Source organism: Diachasma alloeum, unplaced genomic scaffold (genome assembly GCF_001412515.2).
Source record: "Diachasma alloeum isolate Michigan unplaced genomic scaffold, Dall2.0 Dall_scaffold_00192, whole genome shotgun sequence".
Classification (NCBI taxonomy): Eukaryota; Metazoa; Arthropoda; class Insecta; order Hymenoptera; family Braconidae; genus Diachasma; species Diachasma alloeum.
Window position 1 is genome coordinate 1,225,796 of NW_021680357.1, and position 19,142 is coordinate 1,244,937.

The 19,142-nt window shown below is 39.8% G+C and overlaps 1 protein-coding gene across 1 annotated transcript in view; it reads right to left on the reverse strand.

The window, feature by feature from the left end:
- The window catches only part of LOC107048418 (transcription factor collier), a 116,702-nt gene that overhangs the window by 57,102 nt on the left and 40,458 nt on the right, over positions 1 to 19,142 (reverse strand). The window contains exon 6 of the mRNA XM_015271576.1: positions 16,854 to 16,922. Coding sequence (XP_015127062.1) covers positions 16,854 to 16,922 — 69 coding nt within the window. The remainder of the gene's footprint in view (positions 1 to 16,853; positions 16,923 to 19,142) is intronic.

Here is a 19,142-nt window from a genome sequence, read left to right on the forward strand (position 1 = left end):
CCCCCCCCCTCCATCCTCCTCTCGCCCCCGGAAGTTATCATCCTCTTTTCATTGGACCTCTGGGTACCAGTTAGATGACCCCCAACACTCATGAAGGAGTAAAAAAGTTCCCCCTTAACTAAATTGCATCCTTAATCACTTCATTTATAAATCCTCCAAATCGAAACGAGAGGGAGATACTAGGGGTAAAAAAATTTAAGTAAATCGATTCGACAATGTCTGAAGCTTTATATGGATTGTCCCCTGGGTGGTCCTCTCGTTCAGACGTCATTCAGTGGCACAAAGTACCACAAGTTGAGAAACCCTGTAACTCGTCCCTCTTCCTCTACATTGTGGCCCTTTATTTTTTCCCTCTTTTTTGCTTTATTTTCTGGAAAGCCAGAGAGGAAGGCAACAACGCTAAGAGTGAGATCCAGCAGCTTGGTGACTACGCGCACTGAATCACTCATCTTTCTATCGGGTTGTCTTCGTTGCACACCGTAGCGAGGTATTTCAGACCTATTAACTCTCACTGGGAATGTTACGCTTGTCTATTCTTACAAGGTTACGTTATTTAGCGGAAGTATCTGCTTACGAATTCTTAAATGGACTTGATACAAGTTGATTAGGTAGATTTGGCGTCGACCAAATTGTTAGGTGTCAGGAGGAAGTGGTTGATGGTGACGGTTGAGAGAATGAATAGAGTGCGAAGTAAGGAAGAACTTGTGATTAATGTTTCCATGTTGAATGAAGTGAATCATATCTTGACTACAGCAACTGACAAATCATGAAAAAATTAAGAATGCCAGAAGCAAATCAATCCTTCAAACCAGCAATGGCTCATTAAAGGAATTGTCACAACATCGGACAGATGACTGCCTAATGTACAACGATCCAAATCAGACGGCTCATGATTTTTCTATTCTCCACTTCATTACATCACATTAATCACTACAGGTATACAACTTCTCAAATGGACCTGATACAAGTCGATGACGTAGATTTGGAATTGGCCAAATCATCAGCTGTCAAAACGACCAAAATAAGATGTCTCACGATTTTTCAAGTCTCTACTTCATTAGATTACATTATTCACTACAGACATCTGTATACAACTTCTCAAATGAACCTGATACAAGGCGATGACGTCAGGTGACTAAAGAAAGCAATGATGACGTCTGAGAGAAAGAGTAGAGTGTCAAGTGATGAAGAACTTCTAATCAATGTTTCCATATTGAATGAAGTGAATCATATCTTGCCTAAAATTCTCCACATAAATCAAAGAAATATGAGAAGCGTCAGGAGCAAATCAATCTATCAAACCAGCAATGGCTCACTAAAACAATTGTCGCAACACCTGACAGATGACTAATACAATATTACCTTCTTAATACATAACAATCCAAATCGGCCATCTCGTGGCTTTTCAATTCTTCACATTTGTCCTTTCAGCTACAGTACCTCATAAATCTCCAACAGTGGCTATTCTCCGTAAAATCCACCGATTCTTTCGGGCGTCTTCGGAGATGATATTTGCTCGGATCAATCCATATGGTCGTCATGGCAACCGGTCAGCCCGGCATGTCCACCCTCACCGATCCCCTCTCTACGCGGGTTATGGAGTGAGGGCCACGAAGTCTATGGGTTGAAGACCGATGCTACACCACCGCGAGAGCCAGGAGCCCTCAACGACCCAATGAACGGCATCTCCTCTCCCTTCCCGCGGGGGGTGCGCGTTGTTATGCTCCCGGACTGGGCTAAAGGGGAGCTCCGAAAAACCAGGGGGTGAAAAAAAAGGGAGGGAAACTTGTGACCCTCCATGCGCTGACCGATTCATTCTCATCTACATTCTCCAATCTCGTTTGCCTCACAAATTTTACATTTCTTCATTCTTCCTCGCCTGATTATTGATAGGGTGTAAACAATTGTAGCCTAGCCCACCGCCGGCCAATTGACTGCTACTTTTTTTCCCCAGCGAATGGTTGTACAGTAGCTGAAGACCGATCGCCCAGTGTTGGCGTGAGCCCATAAATTATGCACCACCAGCGCAAGCACACACGGACCCTTCGCGCTCACTGGGATTCTGTCGGTGGAATGGAAAGATCGAACGAGGAAGAAATTGCCAGGACTTTTCGTCGAATTGCCTCGAAAAACGCCGGTCTTGTTTGTTGTCCATTCTTGTTTCTTTTCTTCATCGGGCACTCGAAATTTCCGGAGGCGTCTGGATCTGGTCAGTCTCACCATCGAAATTAGACTGGCGTCCAGTTGCGGCAGATGTTGTTCAGCATAATTTCGAAGAGTGGATTGTGAGAAAATAGAGTAAGGGAGGAAGACATTGCTTTCCTATCACTCTGAGCCCTGTCTTCTATCCGACTTACCTCCCACGCGTATTCTACATGCAAATTTATAGAGATCCTTCGGACACATAGGCGTGCGCCAGCAGATAGTAGATGGAAAAGGAAGGGGAAGAGACTTTTGTCCCATGGGGAGACGAGGAAATCCGCCAGGACTAAAAGCGCTTCCTTGTACTGTCACATCGTTCCACTCGAATCAATCGCATAAATTTCGACCGGCAGTCGATCGAGTAGACGCCCGCTCACACGTATCAAGCCGCAGGAATATTTTCACCAGGACATTTATACCATTATCTGTCTACCCAAGGATTTCATCCAAAATATCCAACTGATAAAAATCCTGGAAGTCATCATCATATTGCAAATTCCACGAAGAGAACTGATGCCTGTGGTATGTGTGATGTCGCAAGGTGAAGATAGAGCAGTGGATCATCATTAGCTGGATGGCAGCAAAACCGCGGACATCTGATTGACAGGCTCCCGGTGAAGCCGAAGTTTTTCCTAAACCTGCTTTTAATTCTTGGTAGGGTTGTACCATTGGCTCGATGGATGGGAGAAGGAGGGCACGACTGATGGACAGTCGTGAGGCGCCAAGCTATGCCAACTATTCGGCCCCTCATTTCATGCTTACCTCCTCCACCTCTCGGGGATATGGTCAGCTTGTGCTCGACTTTCTTACAATCCAGGTCTCAAATAAGAAGGCGACGGGTCTGCACTGGTTCACCTGGAGGCATTCCACCTTGTCAATCCTGTGCATCCATCAGCCAGCCATCAGCAGATTGACAACACCTGGTTTTAGCGGGAATCCAGCCAGTCTTTACCATTAATCCGTTTTGGAATAATACGAATTCAATAGTGCGAGTGGGGAAGCTATTCGACAAAATGGATTGGATGATGAACAACGGGACGACACACGTTTTGATGATGTAATACCCTGAAGTGAATTATATCCTGAATAAAATTACGGACTTGTATCCTAAAGAAATGTAATTCTTGGATCTGATTGGCTGAATCGTCAGGTGTCGGGGGAAAGCAGTTGATGATGACTTCTGAGGGAGTGAGTGGAGTGCGAAGTATTCAAGAACTTGTAATCAATTTCATTTATTTGAATATTTTCTTATGTTGAATGGAGTTTATTTATGTTTATGTTTCTACGTGCCGGCAATCTCCGCGAGAAATCGCGAAGTTCACACTTTGCGTTAAATCGCGAAGTTCACACTGTGCGTTAAATCGCGAAGTTTACACTTCGCGTTAAATCGTGAAGTTCACCCTTCGCGTTACATCGCGAATTTCACACTCCGCGTTAAAACACGAAGTTCATACTTCGCGTTAAATCGTGAAGTTCACACTTCGCGTTAAAACGCAAAGTTCACACTTTGCGTTAAAACACGAAGTTCACACTTCGCGTTACATCGTGAAGTTTACACTTCGCGTAAAAACGCGAAGTTCACACTTCGCGTTACATCGTGAACTTCATACTTCACGGTAAATCGCGAAGTTCACACTTCGCGTTAAATCGCGATGTTAACATCGTTGTGAGCAGTCGTAGTTAAGTTGAAATTGAAGTTTTTTTTTTAAATTTTCGCATTTTGAATAAAAATACTGACACGTATCCATCTGGAGGCATTCCAGTCTGTCGACCCTGTGCACCCATCAACAGATTAACAACACCTAGTTTTAGCTAAAATCCAGCGAGTCTTCACCATTAATCCCATTTGGAATAGTACGAATTCAATAGTGGAGAATCTATTCGACAAAATGGATTAGATGATGAACAATGGGACGACACACGTTTCGATGATATAATACCCTGAGTGAGGGTTCTCCAGTGACACGAGTTTGAGGCTCTAGAAGGTAATTGAGTTGGCCACGCGACTCTTCAAGTGGCCCCCTGCCGTCATCATGACACACTGCCTCAACTCTAGCCCCTGCTAACCACCTGTTTCAGTGCTCGTCTGAAGTGCACTGCATGTAGGTACCCGCGAACACACACGGACATATGTGGGATGAAGGAAAAAAATTGAGAAAGACTCCCTTGGAGTTGACATAAGGCCAATGGCCCAGAGCAAAATCCATACCGAATGCGTGTGTGTTTGTTCGGCACCCTTGCGAAAATAAACATTACGGGATGAGTTTTTTTATCTGTTAAAGTATATAAGACAATAATTTTTTGTTATTTTATCGTTTAATTTCGGGGAGAGGGTGGATATCGATTTGGTTGGGTGGGAGAGAGGAGGTGAATGCCATTTAGAGTCATCCACCGTGTCTCAATCTGGAGAGGGCACCCTTCCAGCCATCGTCGAGCCGTGACGCTTGGCATCTGTTCCAATGTGAAACACCCCAACTAGTTTACCCCGGTGGTACAATGCGCGTGCTCAGATGGAAGTAGAGTGTCGAGGTGGTACTTCCAGGATTGTACTCTACCAACCACTGACTATTTACGAAAATACCAAAGGGTCACCGCATCTTCTGTACTTTGGATGATAGTGCGAGAATGTCGAGTTGAAGGAGAACGATTNGGGGGGGGGGGGGGGGGGGGGGGGGGGGGGGGGGGGGGGGGGGGGGGGGGGGGGGGGGGGGGGGGGGGGGGGGGGGGGGGGGGGGGGGGGGGGCTGTATGCTTTCCGAGCGATTTGATCGGTTAATCGATTGGAAATGTGATAGGTTTTTGGATGGGGTATCGAGTGATTTTGGAATGGTCCATCTACACCTGTTTTTGAATGAGGCATAAGCTATATTCTACTCGAAAATAATTTGATTTTTCGGATTTACTTGGATGATTTAGTGAAAGTAGACATGTTTTTCTGGAGGAAGATGAGAAAAATAATTTTGGGAGTCGAAGGGGCGTGAGGGTTGATGGAATGGAGGGGAATGATGAGGGTCAAACAGGAGATATCGTTTGACCCTCATGAGGGACAATAATCATAATGCTGTTTGACGCATGTGAGGGTCAACATTGCAATGCTAATTTAGAACCTTATGAAGGTCAACAGTGAAACTTTGAACGGAACCATCATGAGGGTGAGCCCTCATAAGGTTAAATTTTTGTCTCGTTTGGCTTTTGTTAGGGTTCAAATAAGATGTTTAATTTGACCCTCATGAGGGTTAACACCGCAGTTCTAAGTTTGACCTTTATGAAGGCCAACATCTAAGCTTTTAGTTTGACCCTCATGAGGGTCATCATTGGAATTTTGAGTCTGACTCTTAAGGAGGTCAAAAGTGAAGTAGTCAGTTTAACCTTCATAAGGGTCAAAAGTGAAATATCCAAGTTAGACCCTCATGAGGGTCAACATCGGAATTTTAAGTCTGACCTTTATGAGGGTCAAAATTGAAATATTCAGTTTGACCCTCATGTGAGGGTCAACATTGTAATTGAAAGCTGCCCCTTATGAAGGTCAACATCTAAGTTTTTAGTTTGACCCTCATGAGGGTCAAAATTGAAATATTCATTTTGACCCTCATGAGGGTCACTATTAATTTTTCTCATACCTAACTCAAATTTCGAAAAACTAATTGTTAAAATGTTATAAATATGTTCCTCCTGATGTCTCTCACAGTGTCTAAAAGATCCTTGAATGCATAATGGATAATTCCCAACATCAAACGGACTCCATCAAATTTTTCCACAAAACTGTTATGACTAAGATTGCTAAATCGAAACGTCTGGGGATATCGTCTCCCTCAAACTGGAAGAAGAAAAGGGAGGGATCGATGGCGATTTTTCACTCACTTAACTCCAGTGCGCATCAATATGCATTAAGCTGATCGGCTCTCCCTGTCGGGTTTTTCCTCCTTCTCGGGCCAGCCTGCACTCCAAGGTAAAAAAGAAACGTGGTGAACCAAAGAGGAAAGACTCTTGTACCCATCGTGAGGGAAAGAGAACGTTTTTTTTGCCCCACTTTTCGGGTTTTTAGAGCGTCGACGGGATAAAAGCTCGGGCTGTTAAGATATTCTTTGAAAATAACGATTGGCGTATCGGAGGTAATTCTCGGCTGGGAATCACCGTGAGAGAATGGCCCAAAGAGTACTTACTGGAAGCCACTGGCTGTGTAAGATTCTTTGTTTCTATAGTCCTCCGGGGTGTCCTTGAGAATCTGCTAGCCTCTGAGATAGATACAGGTAACGCGTTTGCGTTTTATCTGAATTTCCTGATTTTCGTTGCAGCTCTTGAGTCGTTTTTCATTCCTTTCTGCTTCTAATTTCAATGGATGAACATAAAGAAGGAAAAAATCCTTTATACTGTTGGAATTTTTTTGAAAATTAAGTAATACTTGCACTTGAATTCTCAATGTTGTGAATTTGAATCCAATTTAAGAGCAAATCGTTTCTGAAATCTCTCATTCAGGTTGAAAATTCAGGATAGTTGGGATTTTCCATGTTGAATTATCACTGATGTCATTGAAATGACATCTAGGATTTTCAAATTCATTGGCCAACTAAATTTTTAGTGGATTGAAAATTCAGGGAAATTGTTGCGTGAATTTTCAAATTATTTAATAATTTTCATTATCATGTAGACCTGAAAATTACAATTCCATTGAATACTCTAGAATTCAACCAACGAAATACATAAAAATTTCGGGTAAATGAGTGATTGTTAAAAATTTCAATATTTTTTACTTGAAATTTTAGGAGTAATTTTCTAACAGTGCAGTGAGAGGAAAATTTTCGATACTTTTAAGGAATTTTATCTGTGTTTCTCGTGGGGAGGGAGTGAAATAAGTGAAAAGGAGGGTCAGGTATGACGCGAAAAAGCAACACGTACACTGAGAGAAAAACGACAAAGCTCTCAAACAAGTCTTACTTCTGTCTAGAAAATAGTTCTTTGAAAATGATCAAAAAAGGATTTTTTTGTGCCGAACATGCAGAGAGTGCGCGGGAATGCAAAATTTTTGTCGCAAAAATAGATTTAGTAGTTCAAAAAAAATTGTATTTTCTGTACACGCAAGAACTACTCCTTCGTTATTCGATACGCCCATACGGATTTTGCTCCCGAAAAATCTTTGTTTTATGCGAAACAAGGGATAGTAGTTTTTCGTTTCGGTTGTCTAATAATCGCAGACAACAAATGAACCCTTAAATGAAACAATAATAATGAGATGATAGCAATCTTGTAACTTAGTGATAAAATATTTGTTGATAAATTTTCCTCTATATGAGATATTTTCATCCTGATAAGGCACCGTTTGGTGTGAATTATCCGCCTCTTGAGCCAAATATTTCGTTGCTGTCGAAAACAGAACAATTATTCATGTTTGAGACTTTCAAATTCGAACCAAACAAATTCTTTTTTGGCAATTTTCAACTAGCGATTTTTTTTGCCCAAACAAGACTTGTTTGACAACGTGTCTCTCTCAGTGTATTGTAGAAAAGTTACAATCATTGCAAGGAATGCTGCAAATTTCTTCAACTGTCAAAATTTTCCTTCTCTGCGAAAATTTCAGATGCAAATTTCGAGAATGGCTCAATGTGAGCTCTCGACTGCACGCGAATGATATAAAAAGAATCTATGAAATTGTACAGTTGGAAATCCAAGAGCGATCGCTGATACATAATGGATCGTTCTTGGGGGCTCTTTTGGTTAGCATAAGTTTTCCATTAGCGAGCGAGGGATAGATTCGAGATATCGATAATATCCAATATACATTCAGAGACGTATATTTTCGTACGACTACTTGAAGAAATGTATGTTTTCTGGGTGAGGGGAATGAAAAAAAAAATGACACACGGTAATGTAATATCGATGAGCGAAGGAGAGGTATTACGTTTTTTCGGTATTTCACCTAATTGGAAGAATTTACGAGTTGAGGGATGAGGGGTCTATCGGGGGAATATATGAGGGGAACTTTTGGATGGATGAGTGATTCGAATCACCGGAACTACTCAGAATTTCTAAATTTTCAACTAAAAAGGAGAGGATGAGGTCATTGCGAGGTGCAGCGGAGAGAACGATGCACGAGAGGAAGAACGATGTAGCGCAATAAATTATGCGATTGATTCGGAAAGAATAAAAATTCGGCAGACGGACAAGAAGTCAATGAATTCTCGAAACGATGGACTCTGAAAAACAAAATATCACTTATTCGCGTCTCAATAATTCACCTCGTATTTTTCGGGGTGGATTATTGACCCGAATTTTGAGGAAACTCAAGGACTCGGGAAATGGTGCTAACAATAACTTAGGGGTATTTATACGTAAGGGTCAAATGAGGGTACTTTTTGAACCTTATAATTGTTTTGTTTCAATTTTTCATCTGACGCTTGTCTTTGAGCGGGTTCAAAAAGGTGATATTTATGTTGAACTTTATGAAGGTCAATTGTTATCAGGTCTGGCCCTCATGAGGGCCAAAACTGGAAGGTGGAGACTGATCTTGGAAAGGGTCAGACTCAATATTGCGATGGATGACTTTAATGAGATTCAAAAATTCAATATTCACGGTTGACCCTCATGAGGTTCAAAAATACAGTAATCAGGTTGACATTTATGAAGGGTGCGTGAGGGTGAATATGGAGTATTCATGTTGACCCTCATGAGGGTTAATATTTTTATGTTGAGTGTCAACATTGTAATATTGAGTCCGACCCTCATGAGGAACATTATTATATTGAGTGTGACCCTCATGAGGTCCAGACCCTCGTGAGGGTCAACATTGCAGTATTGAGTGTCGACCTCATGAGGATCACCGTGGTAATATTGGGTATGACGCTGAGGGTGCACATAGTAATATTGGGTGTGATCCTCATGAGGGTGAACATCGTATATTGAGAGTGGCCCTCATGAGGGTCAAAATCGTATGTTGAGTGTGACCCTCATGAGGATCAACATGGTAATTTTGTGTGTGACCCTTATGAAGGTAAACATTGTATATTGAGTGCCACTCTCATTAGGTCCAGACCCTCATGAGGGTCAACATTGTAATATTGAATCCGACCTTTATGAGAAATATTGTTATATTCAGTGTAACGCTCATTAGGATCAACATGGTAATATTGAGTGTGACCCTCATGAGGGTCAACGTTATAATGTTACGTGTAACCCTTATGAGGGTCAAAATCAACGTCAGGGTCCATGTCCTATTATTAAGCGTCATGCTCACGAGGATCAGTGACGTCATATTACGCGATATAACTCAATAAATAATGCGATTGATTCCGAAAAAATAAAAATCCAAAACACGAACAAGAAGTGAATGAATCCTCGAAGCAATGGACTCTGAAAAACAAAATACCACTTCATCGCGTCTCAATATTTCTCCTTGTATTTTGCGGGGTGGATTATTGACCCAATTTTAAAGGAGACTCGGCGACTCGAAAAATAATTAGTACCACAAATAACTGGGAGTTGTTTATCCAACGATTTCCCGGTCTACCGATCGGCCGATCTGCGCTCCATAAACCAGCCGATATTCCCCCTCTCGTAAATACAAATGCCAGCGAAGAGAATAACTCGAGTGGTGAGGGGAGCTTGTGTGTACGGGGGCACCAGTACGTCCATTTATTCCGGAGGGTACGAAATGCGAAGGGTGTGACACCCCGCTGAGGGAGCCCCATATGCTACACGGGCACTAGTAGACCGCTTTTTTTCGGATCTCTGGTGCCACGAGGGGCTCAAGTATGTTTTGATTTCACTAATAGATGCGTCAGGAAATAGTGTGTTCTCGATATAGTTCGTTTAGCTTGTGAAAGGAAGTGGTTCGGATAAATTTTTGATGTCAGAAATTTGGGGATTTGTTGAAGTTACTTGGGAAGCTGCTGATTGATGTTTCCTAAACATGTTTGAGTGGATCGCTGTGTCACTTATCAGGATTAAAATCACGTGAAATGCGAAATTTGAAATCACTTGGAATCCCTGAAATCATTTGAAATCGCTTTTTCAGTTTCGATTTTTTTCGAAAATCGGTTGTCCCACGATAACTAAAAAAATGTTCTGAATTGATTGAATGATGGCTTAAAAAATTCGTTTGGATGTCCTTTTTACCGAGTTCGAAGATGAAGGCGATAGCAATAATCGTTATTTTGATTTATTTGAAAATTTGCAAAAATTTTGTATTTTTTCAAAATCAAAATTCCGGGGATATCTTTGAATATCATGCTTCAAATGAATTCAATCATAGCTTAAAATCTTTGTTTTAATGCCATTTCTTCAAATGTGATGTTTCAAATTCATTCAAGTATGTGTAAATAAAATTTTTCTATTTTTTATTATTATTTTCTACTATTTTTCTATTTTCTTTTTTTTTATTTTATTCATTTTATCGAAGGGCTGAAGGGAGAGATAGAACCGTAAAAAACATAATCGGTTGTATAGAAGAAAGGGATAATAAGAATAATGATGATGATAACATTCAACTAAGTTGAAAATCTGACAAAATTAGTTGAGAAGAAATCTTATTCAATTTAATAAAATGAAATAAACAATGAGTTATACGTGATAGAAGGAAATGATGTGCAAAATGATCATTCGGAAGCACGAAATAACTAAAATAAATCCAATCCAAGAGCAACTTCCCACTTGTTTCATTTTGTTATTTTCCTTAGCGGACGGAAGTTTTTTAAACACGAACCCGCTTGTCACAAATGGGATAGTCAACGGATCAACAATATCAATCATCACCTCCATCAACGAGTCGATCAGAAAGCAACAACAAACCTCTCAAATATTGCTTCACGCGAATGATTTCGTTATCATGATTAATCGAAAAGTGTGATGTTCTTCTACGAGGTGTCCATGCTCAATTGAGCCCTTATGTTTTACGCTCATCGATCTGTGTCATCCGACAATTGGGCGTCGCGACGCCCATCATTATCACGCCATATCTCACATTCGATCAAGAACGATTTCCACAGGCAGGAATTTTTTTCACTTCCCCCCCGGTATGTGGAATATTGAAACTGCGATGGGGCTGACGCGTGTCGTGCGAGGCGACTCTTTAGTTTGATTAGGCTGACGTGACTGATGCATTTGTCTATTCTGTCCTCTTATCAACGCTTTGTTATTTCGTAATGAGATAAGCTATATTGTAATTGGGCTCGCGATTAATATATTCAATGATGAAATGTTCTTTTTGGGAGGTACACTGAGGGAAAAAATATTTTGGATGTTCATCAGGTCAATAATTTGATCGGTTGAAGACAAACTGGGTATCTCTCTCTGATATCAGGGAAGTGTTTGATCCTCAGGTGCTCCAGCATGGGGCATTCCACCAGGAGATGCTCAATCGTGTCGTTCACCCCGAGATCACAAAGGCGGCAGGGAAGTCTGGGTGTCAACTTGGCTTGAATCAAGTATATTTTGTACTCAATTCAGGTATATTTTTTTCCGTGTTCAGAGTTTTGAAAGTTTCAATTTGGATCATAAGTCTCAAAATAAAGCTTATGTTTTGGGTAAAGCAAGAAATATTTCTGGCACTAATTCTTCATTATTAGATACTCCCATACGTTTGTTTGTCGCTGAAAGCAGAGCAATCATTCACGTTTGAAACCTTCAATCTCGAGTCAAATAATTTATTTCTCGGTAATTTTCGCCTAGCGATTTTTTTGGCCAGCAAGATTTATTCGTTTCTCTCTCAGTGTAGTTTACAAGGTCAGGTGGTCCAATCGATATGTGAACGTGGTGGAGAGTGACTCTTGGTGACACCGGTGGTCAACAATTGTCCGTCCAGATTTGCATTCATCAACGGATACAAGCGACGACTGATTGACAATCCGCATGTCATTGTGACGTTAGTCATATCGCGGCGACTCCCTTGGTTGTTGCAATCAATTCAATGGAACGTTACATTGTTCTGAATGGTGGGGATACACGAATCAATGGGAAATTATTATAGTTTTGGTTGGCGGTATTATCGGTCGTCATTAGTTTGTATTTATTGCTGGAAGATTTTGTTAATTTAAGTGTTTTGGGTGGTGACATCTTCGCTGAACTTTTAAGGGAGAATCGCACTGAAATTTCGAAAAAAATTTATGGTGCCTTTATTTATCCTGCTGATGAGTTTACTACTTCACTTTTAATGTAAAAAAATAAGAACAAATTACGGTATTATTTTTGTTATTGATTAGAAAAGAACTTTAGAGGAATCGTATTTTTAAATGTGCAAAATTTCAAGTTTCTTGAGGGTCAGGTGAAAATTCCACAATTTACATGAATTTTCAAGTAAAATTTTAATTTTTAATTAAATTTTCAGGGAATTCTTTTAAAATTCCGTGAACATCCAGAGGAATCTGGAATTCAAGGAGACATTTCTCTGAACTTTCCTGATTTTTCATTACTTTCTCGGAATTATTAAACTAAAATTTACAGTTTCCTCGGATTTTTCCATGAAAGTATGAATTTTCAACAACAAAATTTCGTAAAATTTCAGTGGAAAATATTATAGTGTCATCATGACACAATTCTCTACCGATTGACAATAACGATTTTTAAATTTCAGTGCAGTCTCTCCTCAAGGGTCAAAAACATTATTCTCAATATATAAAATAATATTATTTGCTAGGCAACAATCTTAATCATAAAAAAATTGTGACAAATTCACATAAACCTTCACCAAACTATCGAAAATCTAAAAACATGGAAAAAAATAAAAAAATAATTCTCCGCATTCTCAACCAAAAACAAATTTCGACATTTCAAGTTGAATGAAATTTGTGGAAAATTGGTACATGAAAGCTAAAAGTAGTTCTGCGGCGGGAAACTCAACGAGGCGAATGGTTACAGTTTGTGACAATGTTCCCCCGCATCACCGAATGGAAAGAGGGTAACATGGATAGTAGAGAACCTATGATCGATGCCGAAATTAAGGGGTTGCCCGTGCACTGGACGAAACAAAGTTAACCAATCACGGTGGTGGAATCGTACTCGACTATGCTACGGTTATATTGGCCGTCATTCCAGCGCGCTCGTCACCGATTTTTTTTTCCTGCCGAATGGTTTCTGTTTTTCCGAATCACGAGCACTCGGCTGTGTATATAGGAGCGCATTCGATGGAGTGTGAGGTAGTGAAACGAAATAGAGACAGAATTTTCGTAATTATGGAGCACTGGTAGTCCCGGGGGACGTTACGGGCCAGCGAGGACTGGAGATATCTGCACTGGTCGAGTACGGTAAAATGACATTTTATAATTATACATGCTAATTGTTTTGCAGAGTCAATCGTCCGAAAAAATCTATCGTCAAGGACCTGAAGGGGGGAAAAAGGGCGTTGGGGGAATATTCGTGACGTTGGGTCATTCAGGAGACGAAAAAATTTGAGGGAAGAAGAAGAAAAAATACGAGAAAAGATAGTGTTAGAGTAGGGGACTACGCCCCCTGCTCGCTCCGCTCGGCAATGCGGTGGGGGGCTCCGCCCCTCGCTCGTTTCGCTCACTCGCCCCTTTCCATATGACCCCCGTGACCTTATTCTGACCCTCATTGCCCCCGAAAAAATGTTTTTTTTTAAATCCAATGAAAATCCTTATTTTTATTCCAAATAAAAATTTTATTAAAAATTAGTTGTTTTGCCGAATCAATCGTCCGAAAAAAATCTATCGTCAAGAACCTGAAGGGGGGGGGGGAAAGGGCGTTGGGAGAATATTTGTGAGGCTGGGTCATTCAGGAGACGAAAAAATGTGCGGGAAGAAGAAAAAAATACGAAAAAAGATAGTGTTAGACTAGGGGGCTACGCCCCCTGCTCCCTGCATTCGGTCGTCCGGAGGGGGGCTTGGCCCCCTCGGCTCGCTTCGCTCGCGATTAATATATTCAAGAATTTAATTAGTTCAAAAAAATAATTTATTTGGTATAAATCGAGAATTTATTTGGATCAAATGGAGATTTATCAATAGTAAAAAACATTCATTTAATGTAAACAAAACTTCGAATATAATTTTTTATTTAATTTGAAAAAAAGCTTCATTTGGTGCCATTCAAAAAAACTTATTTACTCAATTTGAAGAAATTTTATTTGGACCAAATAAATCATCTTTCTGAGTGTAGTACCCTTAATGTTGAAGCCTAAATTTCGAGTACCAAATTTTCATCACCAGAAGTCGATTTGGATTTTTAAAATAGAGCGAAATTAAGAATATCCAAGTACATCAATTATTTTTTATCCAGTAAAATGCTTTTCTACTTTTGTAGTCGAACATCGCAGCTTTCATTTGACCCTAAGGTCCCAGACATTTTTAAATTGAATTCAATTAATCATCGAATTATTCAATGAATCAATTTAAAATACATCGTCATAAAAATTCTATTCGTAAGCAAATTGCCAATTTGTTAACAAAAATATATTGACTACGTTATTTTTACCACAAACTCCTCAGGACGATGATTAAACGCCCTTGCGATATCGAAATGTCAGTGGCGTCTCCCTTTGAGACACGAATTTTAAATTTTCTGGCGTCTTACCATCACCTGTCGTCTTAATTAAGACGTCATCAAAGAACTTTTTTAACATTGAACATTTGCTGGGACGAGACGGCTGAACGAATACCGAAAATTGTCCTTGAATCGAGAAAAAAATGGCCCGAAAGGGTGGGACAGTGCATTGTTTCCCCTCTGTTTTGATTTTTACCTCAGGTGCACACTCCAACTACTTTCGGTACAGTTGAGCGAGCATGTCACAATCGAGGAGAGCCACCTCAATCAAAGGGCCATTGATACCGAGTCACATTGGTCTCCACCAATTCTCCCCCACCGCTTACAGTTCCTTTGTGCGGTTTCCATGCGAGACCAAAAATCTATTAGCCTCCACCGAGACATTTGCGGACAAAATAGAGAAAATTGTGATCTGTATTGGCACAATGAAACGAAGTTGTCGTTCGGAAAAAAAAGTCGGAAGATGTCAGAATGACTGACGCCGGGTCGGAGCATGTGATATGATAAGCAGGAGGCGTAGAGTGGTGGTTCACTATTACCAGCAACATGAAATTACAAAAGGGGGACTTGTTGGACACGCGACCACTGTTGCAGTTGCATCACAGTTATGTATACGGGAGGGTGCGTGTTCATCATTTCGCTGATTAATTTTCTTTCCCTCGTTATTGCCATCAAGCGAGTATCGACTTACCATTAGAAAAACATTAAGGTAAATTTGAAGAAATATATTGATGTTTTTTGTAAACGAAATTGGCTGGACCAAACTGTAAAAATTTTGGTATTTGATGGCCGATTTGAGATTGCAAAATTACTAATTTGAATATTTATTGCATTTACTAGGGGGCTACGCCCCCCGCTCGCCATCCCCCATATCACCTGCATATGACCCTCATCTGACCCTTAATCTGATCGTCGTGACCCTCATTATACCTCTCGTGGCCCTTAATCTGACCCTTATGACCCTTAACTTGAACACTGTGACTCTTAATCTGACCCTCGCGACTGTTATTCTGACCCTCATGACCCTTAATCTGACCCTCGTGAGTCTTACTCAAACCTTTATGACCCTTATTTTGACGCTCATGGTCATTATTTTGACACTTGTGACCCTTATTTTGACACCTGTGATGCTTAATATGACCCTCGTGACCCTTATTCAAACCCTCATGACCCTTGTGACCCTTGTGACCCTTATTTGATCCTTATGGCCATTATTTTGAACCTTGTGACCCTTATTTCGACCCTTATGACCCTTAGTTTCAACAGTTTCCAGGCTTTAGTCTTGAAATATGAAATAAGTGACGGTTTCATTGACATTTCAGGGAATTTTACCATTGAAAATTCGTGGTTTTCGTGGAAAATTCATGGAAATTTTAAATTTCAGTTAAATTATCCCATGAAAATTCATGGAAATTAGGAAAATTCAAGCAAAAATGTCCTTGAATTTTCCTTTTTTTGAAATTTCAGTGCAATTTCTTATTGAATTATCATGTTTACATTGAAAATTCATGGAAATTTCGGAATCTTCATGGTTCTTCCACTGAAAAATCCGGAATTTCCTTGAATTTTCAGGGAAACTTGAAGTTTCACAGACTTTTTTCCGTTAAATTGAATTCCGTGTCATTTTCTGGAAAACTCTGTTAAATTTTTTTAACAGTGTACTCACCATCCCAAAAACATCAAGCCAACTTTGAAGGAATGAAATATTGTTTTCCACTGGCAAAATTGGATAGCTCAAGCACACTGATCGCATACATGTGTACAGTATTGGGTTGAGGATCACTGTGTACAAGATGTCCTCCTGAAGACTATCTCGGTCTTGACTCCCCAAGGGGATACCCTCCACCTCTTCGTTGCTACCATTTTCTCCTATCTCAGTATATTCTATATAGCCTATTCAGATATCAGGCTCACCCTATACTGGCGCTGTGTTAGCTTGTGTTTCCCAAGACGGGCCGAGGGATGAACACGAGTCCCGGATACTCTTCCGCCCTTTCAAGATTCCAGATCCACCCCCCCCCTGACCCCCTATTCTGTCCCATCCATTCCACCCCTTTTGTCGTAGACAACGTAATTCACATACTCGAGTATATCTTCGAATGGTGCGCCATACTGCTGTCCTGAATCTAGGTTAGGTTCCTATCAGATACTTTATTTTAATTTACTCACCGGTCGATGATTACGGGATCACTGGGCGTCTCGTTTCTATTTCCACAGCTCTTCTTATCGCAGCATCGACTGGAACAAAAGAAGGGCAAAGTCAAGCTAGCGGGGATGTATAAACAAATAAATTTTGAGAGCAGAGGGTGATTGCAAATCGTTTGGTAGGTAATGGTACCCCAACACCAAAGGCTCATCGATAAATTCGAGTATACGTAATCAATATATATTTTTTAAAATTTTAGTTACTTTCTATGTTTATTTTATTTTATAGTTTATTTCTTCACCAATTTTGATTTTTAAACATGCAGAAGGATGAATTTGTTTGAATGAGCATTAAATATGAGCGTCTATCTGTTGGTAATCCACACGGAGAGAAAAATTCAATAAAAATTACCAGAAGAAAACGTAAAAATTACGTTTCGAAACGTCATCCGCGAAGGAAGTCAAGTTCAATAAAAAATGTGAGTCGGGACAGAAACTGTACGAATCGCCACGTAAATTCTACGATTTGTTCCGTAAACATTAACCACCCGTCTGATGATTCACTGCTGTGGGGACAAGTCGTTCCGTCATTTTTCCCCAACGATTGAGAAATTTTACTGAACGGAACGTAGAAATAACTCACCAGGTTCATAAAAATTGTTGAACGTTCAAGAATTTTAGATTTTGGAGGCATAATAAGTCGGGAAGTTTCTGCAAGATTTTACTTCTTCGGGAAAAATTGCGTGACAATTTCGGATTTTGTTCGGTGATGAACCTGAAAATTCACTGAACGTTTCAGATTTCTTCTCTTCCATTCCTGTAAAAATTGCCGGAAAACGATTCCCCGTTGCGGATTATCTGAATTGTTCCGTAATTTTTACTGAATATTTCTCTCCGTGCACCGTCTATCTTCTTGTTAGTGGTCTGTCTATTGGGTGTTTGGGGTGTATCCCACTTTTTAGTCATTTTATCTTTATTCCTTCATTGCGTCCACTTGAAATCATTATTTTCCCATCATTCATATATTTTTCCAGGTATTGAATCCACCGTTGGCTTATTTATATGATTTATGAATTTTTTATCTCATTACGGACCTCAAATTGCCCTTAACTGTCTACCTATTGGTCTGGTTATTCTACTTACATGAAATTATTTTCAATTTTTAATTTTACGATGGAGTTGAAGAAGAATTATATCTATTGGAAATTATAAAAACGTGTGGATATAATAAGAAAGGACCACAGGAATAGTGCACTCAAGACCCCACTACTTATACGTTTTCACTGTTAACAGTGTTAAACTGTTAAAAATTGTCTGAAATTTCCGGTACACTTTTTGGAAATTTTTATCGAATTTAATTACCACTGAAATTTCACGGAATTTCTGCATTGGAAATGCAGAATTTCGTGGAAAAATCAAAGAGAACCTTAAGGATGTACTACACCTTTTCGCCCAAAATTCACGTTTTTTTCATTTTTCTGGCACATTATTGATTGGATTGAGGCGAAATAATATACTGTTTTTGCGTTTTATCATTATTGACTGACTCACGAAGTTTCATGGTAGTGCAATCATTTCCCTGCATTTTTTCTAAAGTTTTGTGAATTTCCGAAAAGTTTTAGAAAAAACGGAGGGAAATGATTGCACGATCATGAAATTTCGTGAGTCATTAAGTAATAATAAAACGCAAAAACTGTATTTTTTCACGTCAATCCGATCAACAATTTACCAGAAAAATTCGGAAAACGTGAATTTTGGCGAATAGGGTGTAATACAGCCGTAAATTTTAGCTCCACTTTCCCTGAAAATGAATAGAAAACCAGAGAATTCCGTTGAATATATTCTTGGATTTTCAGGACAGCGACACTGATTGCGATTTAGAGGGAAACAAATAATGAAATTCTAGATTTTACTGAAAATTTAATGTAATTTGACACAGAATTCATATTATATTCATATTAGATTCAAAAATTCAACTAAACTGAGGAATTCTCGTATTTATGCTGCTTAAAGTCCTGGAATTTTACTGAATTTTCAGTGAAACCTGAAATTGCACGACTTTTTCCCTAAATCGGATCCACTATCACTGTTTTGAAAATTGATAGTCAACTGTCCATGAAATTTAATTTTTTTTTCTGCTCTTTGAAGATATTCGAATTCTAAGATTATACCAATCATCACCAAATCATTTTGAAAACGGTGTTAAATAATAGATGTGTAATAAATAAATTTGGCCCGCCAACTATATTTACCTCAAAAGAAGAGATTGAAATTTAAGAGAAAATCCGGGGTGTTTGGCGTTAAGGGGGGGGG